The sequence below is a fragment of the Lolium perenne genome, chromosome 7 (assembly GCF_019359855.2).
Source record: "Lolium perenne isolate Kyuss_39 chromosome 7, Kyuss_2.0, whole genome shotgun sequence".
Classification (NCBI taxonomy): domain Eukaryota; kingdom Viridiplantae; phylum Streptophyta; class Magnoliopsida; order Poales; family Poaceae; genus Lolium; species Lolium perenne.
In genome coordinates, this window is record NC_067250.2 from 187,164,552 (window position 1) to 187,169,617 (window position 5,066).

General features: G+C 46.9%; 1 protein-coding gene across 1 annotated transcript; it reads right to left on the minus strand.

The window, feature by feature from the left end:
• Positions 1 to 3,741: 3,741 nt before the first annotated feature.
• Positions 3,742 to 4,635, minus strand: LOC127326220 (uncharacterized). Its single transcript, XM_051353084.2, has 3 exons — positions 4,361 to 4,635; positions 4,248 to 4,279; positions 3,742 to 4,059 (listed from the first exon to the last, which is right to left on the minus strand). The coding sequence occupies exons 1-3, from the start codon at positions 4,452 to 4,454 to the stop codon at positions 3,991 to 3,993; spliced, it is 195 nt and encodes a 64-aa protein (XP_051209044.1). The 5' UTR covers positions 4,455 to 4,635; the 3' UTR covers positions 3,742 to 3,990.
• Positions 4,636 to 5,066: the final 431 nt, after the last annotated feature.

A 5,066-nucleotide genomic window follows, 5' to 3' on the forward strand; every position in this document is an offset into this window, starting at 1 on the left:
AATCCTGCATAAAAGGTTTGGATGATCATCCAAGTAGTCAGTCCATGGGTAGGGCAATTTTTAATCAAAGATTTCATTTTTTCCCATGCTTGGGCAACATGCTCATTATCCAATTGCTTAAAATTCATTATGCTACTTCTCAAAGATATAATTTTAGCAGGAGGATAATATCTACCAATGAAAGCATCCTTACATTTAGTCCATGAATCAATACTATTCTTAGGCAAAGATAGCAACCAATCTTTAGCTCTTCCTCTTAAGGAGAAAGGAAACAATTTTAATTTTATAATGTCACCATCTACATCCTTATACTTTTGCATCTCACATAGTTCAACAAAATTATTAAGATGGCCAGCAACATCATCAGAACTAACACCACAAAATTGCTTTCTCATAACAAGATTTAATAAAGCAGGTTTAATTTCAAAAAATTCTGCTGTAGTAGCAGGTGGAGCAATAGGTGTGCATAGGAAATCATTATTATTTGTGCTTGTGAAGTCACACAACTTAGTATTTTCAGGAGTACCCATTTTAGCAATAGTAAATAAAGCAAACTAGATAAAATAAATGCAAGTAACTAATTTTTTTGTGTTTTTAATATGGAGAACGCAAACAAGATAATAAATAAAGTAAAGCGAGTAACTAATTTTTTTTTTGTATTTTTGATATAATTGAGCAAACAAAGCAGTAAATAAAATAAAGTAAAGCAAGACAAAAACAGAGTAAAGAGATTGGAAGTGAGAGACTCCCCTTGCAGCGTGTCTTGATCTCCCCGGCAATGGCGCCAGAAAACGTGCTTGATACGCGTAAAACACATGTCCGTTGGGAATCCCAAGAGGAAGGTGTGATGCGTACAGCAGTAAGTTTTCCCTCAGTAAGAAACCAAGGTTATCGAACCAGTAGGAGTCAAGGAGCACGTGAAGGTTGATGGTGGCGGAGTGTAGTGCGGCGCAACACCAGGGATTCCGGCGAGATGTATAGTGTGGAAGATGATGTTTGCGAAGAACAGTAAGAACAAGTATTGCAGTAGATTGTATTCGATGTAAAGAATGGACCGGGGTCCACAGTTCACTAGTGGTGTCTCTCCAATAAGATAAATAGCATGTTGGGTGAACAAATTACAGTTGGGAAATTGACAAATAAAGAGGGCATAACAATGCACATACATATCATGATGAGTAGTGTGAAATTCAATTGGGCATTACGACAAAGTACATAGACCGCTATCCAGCATGCATCTATGCCTAAAAAGTCCACCTTCGGGTTAGCATCCGCACCCCTTCCAGTATTAAGTTGCAAACAACAGACAATTGCATTAAGTATGGTGCGTAATGTAATCAACACAAATATCCTTAGACAAAGCATTGATGTTTTATCCCTAGTGGCAAGAGCACATCCACAACCTTAGAACTTTCTGTCACTGTCCCAGATTAAATGGAGGCATGAACCCACTATCGAGCATAAATACTCCCTCTTGGAGTTACAAGTATCAACTTGGCCAGAGCCTCTACTAGCAACGGAGAGCATGCAAGATCATAAACAACACATAGATGATAGATTGATAATCAACATAACATAGTATTCCATATTCATCGGATCCCAACAAACGCAACATGTAGCATTACAAATAGATGATCTTGATCATGATAGGCATCTCACAAGATCTAACAATGATAGCACAATGAGGAGAAGATAACCATCTAGCTACTGCTATGGACCCATAGTACAGGGGTGATCTACTCACACATCACCCCGGAGGCGATCATGGCGATGAAGAGTCCTCCGGGAGATGATTCCCCTCTCCGGCAGGGTGCTGGAGGCGATCTCCTGAATCCCCCGAGATGGGATTGGCGGCGGCGTCTCTGGAAGGTTTTCCGTATCGTGGCTCTCGGTACTGGGGTTTTCTCGACGAAGACTTTTTATAGGCGGAAGGGCAGAGTCGGGGAGCTGACGAGGGGGCCACACGCTAGGGCGGCACGGGCCCCCCTTGGGCCGCGCGGCCCTAGTGTGGCGGCGCCTCGTCGCCCCACTTCGTATCCCCCTCGGTCTTCTGGAAGCTTCGTGGAAAAATAAGACCCTGGGCGTTGATTTCGTCCAATTCCGAGAATATTTCCTTTGTAGGATTTCTGAAACCAAAAACAGCAGAAAACAGCAACTTGCTCTTCGACATCTTGTCAATAGGTTAGTGCCGGAAAATGCATAAATATGACATAAAGTGTATATAAAATATGTGAGTATCATCATAAAAGTAGCATGGAACATAAGAAATTATAGATACGTTTGAGACGTATCAGCCTTCGACAAGGTAACGACGTCGACCGACGCCGCCATCATCCGCCAAGACCGAGGTCGAGTCTCAATTTTCACCGGCCGCCATGACACCCCGGACTAGATCACCATTGCCGGAGACCTGTGTGAGATCCCATGATCCCCCACACAGGGCTACCAGCATGGCCGACCACCTCCGATGAAGAAGAAGGCCGCCTCCTCCGTCGAACCCGAGGCTGCTGCCCCGGGCGTCCTCGTGTCGCGGGAGAAACCCAAGGTCCCCACCCCGCACCGGCGAGAAAGGGAGGAGATGGCGCAACCTGTCCCCCCACCAGCCACCACCGGTGTGCCATCAACGGGAGGCAGGGGAGGCCGTGGCACATCGGCCACCGTCCGACCGCCGCCCATCCTCCTTCCTCCGACTGCCGCCGCCCAGCCATCACACGTGGGCAGGGGGTCTACCGCCGCAGCATCGAGGGGATCCCCCAGCCGGCGTCCTCGTCGTGGGAAGAGGGAAGCCCGCCGCCGCCGCCGCCACGCCCCGCGGCCTTTGCCCGGCGGCGGCGGCGGGAGGCGGCTAGGGTTTTTGGGTGCGGGAGGGGGGTGCGGGCTAGCTGATGGTTTGTTGAATATTCAAGATAGATGGAACACAATCGACATGATAATGGGCTGATGATTGTTCCTCCCTTTGGGCCAGTTGTGTGGTGGCTACTCAGTAGATTACACTCGAGTAATTTTCTTTCTGAATATACACAGCCCCCCAAGGGTCAAGTTCTTTCTATGGTTGGCCTGTCAGGACCGCTGTTGGACAACAGATCGACTTGCCCGACGCGGATTGCAGCATCCTCCCAGATGCGTCCTCTGCGACCAGAAGATGGAGACTATGGAGCACATCCTAGTCGGATGCCCCTACTATCGGATCACCTGGCATGAGGTACTGTCCTGGATCCGATCGTCGGCGGCAATTCCGGCTAAGGGGGTTTTGTTCGTTGATTGGTGGGATACAACCGTCCGAGCTTCCCCAAAGGCGGCCCGTAAGGGCATCTCCTCGGCGATCTTGCTCACGGCTTGGTAGCTATGGAAGTGGCGCAACACTATCATCTTCAATGGTGCACGGCCCGACCTTCACGGCTTGGTCGACACGATAAAGGCGGATGCCAAATCGTGGGCGATAGTGGGGGCTTCGGGGCTTGCGGCACTGCTCCTCACAGCTTAGTGTGTAGTGTGTCGCGTTGTACTCAGGTGTGACCTCTCTAGGCTTGTATCAAACTCTCTCTATCAATGCATCGAAACGCAAACTTTTGCGTTTTCTCGAGAAAAAAAATATACACATAGTTTGGCATCTTTAGCTGATACAATGGATTTGTTCTAATAAAATCCTTCCTTACTCTTAAAAAGCTTAGATAGTATGCTTTGCGCGTACATACCAGATATTTTTTGAGCTGAAGAAAGTACAATCCTCATACCGGAACATTAACAACAAACACGTACATAGAATATAGCACGAACACGGCAAACTCTGAACATCGAGAAAACAACAAGGACAACAATACCTACTAGGGACACTACCAAAGAAGCAACAGGAGCAAAACCAGCAGCCGATTTTACAACATCACGTACTAGGGAAGAGACAGGAGGCTTGCTTCAGTCTGGAGACTGCGTAGACGCACCGTGATTGATTCGTGAATGGACTTGCTAACATCCAAGATCCATGGGCTACGCTTAGTTGCTACGAGGCTTGGACCCTGGCGATGCACCTGGCGCAGCTCCTCTTGACCGGATCTCAACATGCTGCAAGTAATCGTGCATCTATTAATCAACGACCAATCATCAATTAATCATTTCAAAAGACTGAAATTAGTTACAGCTGTTTGCCAATCCCAATCAACCCTCGATCGTTGATCATGAGCAAAACCCATAGTTAAGTATGCCCACATGAGAACAAATTAGAGGTTCTGATCATGAGTTCATGAGCATACCTGAGATGAAGCTGACTTGGCCTCACCAGCAGCTGTAGAAAAAAACACGACACCATAATGGGCTCAGCTAGCAGAGGAGCACATTAATCTACATGTACTATTATTGCACTTACCGGCGGCGTCCTTGTGTCCGGCGCGGCCGCAGACGGTGATGCGCCCCACGAGGCCAAAGAACTTGCTCTTCAGCTGCGCGGCGAGCTTGGCCATGGACGAACCAAGAAGACTGACTAACAAGAGGAGTAGATGATTACTGGCTAGCTACCAAGGTACTCCCTACTAGCTCACTCCATATACGGAGTACTTGTAGATTGCTAGCTAGCTAGTGGAGTTCAATTTGTTTGTCGTCCCCACCACCATGAACAAGCACCTCGACTACTTTAATCAGCAGCCAAGCGCGCGTGCAGCTAATTAAGCACATCTCTTGTGGCCTCAGCTGCTCCGGGAGCTAAAAGGCGCATGCATTGGTTTGGTCCCTGACAATCGATTGCGACAACGCACTACATTCTGTTCTATTCAATGACTTGATTTTGTTAAAGAACAAAATGTCATGTCTTCAAAAGAATATACTCATCATGTGTAATAACATGTTTTGTGATCTTCACTTGAAAGTTTGTAGAAAAGAGTAATCAGTAATCACATCAAATTGTTCATGCGACTTTACTGAACATACAGGAGGCCGGTGCAGCTTTTCTTTTGGCAGGAGTAGCTGCAAACCCCAATATCCTCTATGATAGATAGGAAGCGTGGTTGCACCGTGGCATATATATGAGGAGTTGAAAGAAAATCTAGGTGCAGAAGATACCGCTAAAAAGGGAGCGA

Bases quoted from the DNA above. Each gene is read 5' to 3' on its own strand.
- LOC127326220 (XM_051353084.2), bottom strand. From the start codon at position 4,454: ATGGCCAAGCTCGCCGCGCAGCTGAAGAGCAAGTTCTTTGGCCTCGTG. The intron at 4,280-4,360 runs GTAAGTGCAATA...TTTTTTCTACAG, and splicing joins CGGACACAAGGACGCCGCCG to CTGCTGGTGAGGCCAAGTCA. The intron at 4,060-4,247 runs GTATGCTCATGA...GATTACTTGCAG, and splicing joins CCAAGTCAGCTTCATCTCAG to CATGTTGAGATCCGGTCAAG.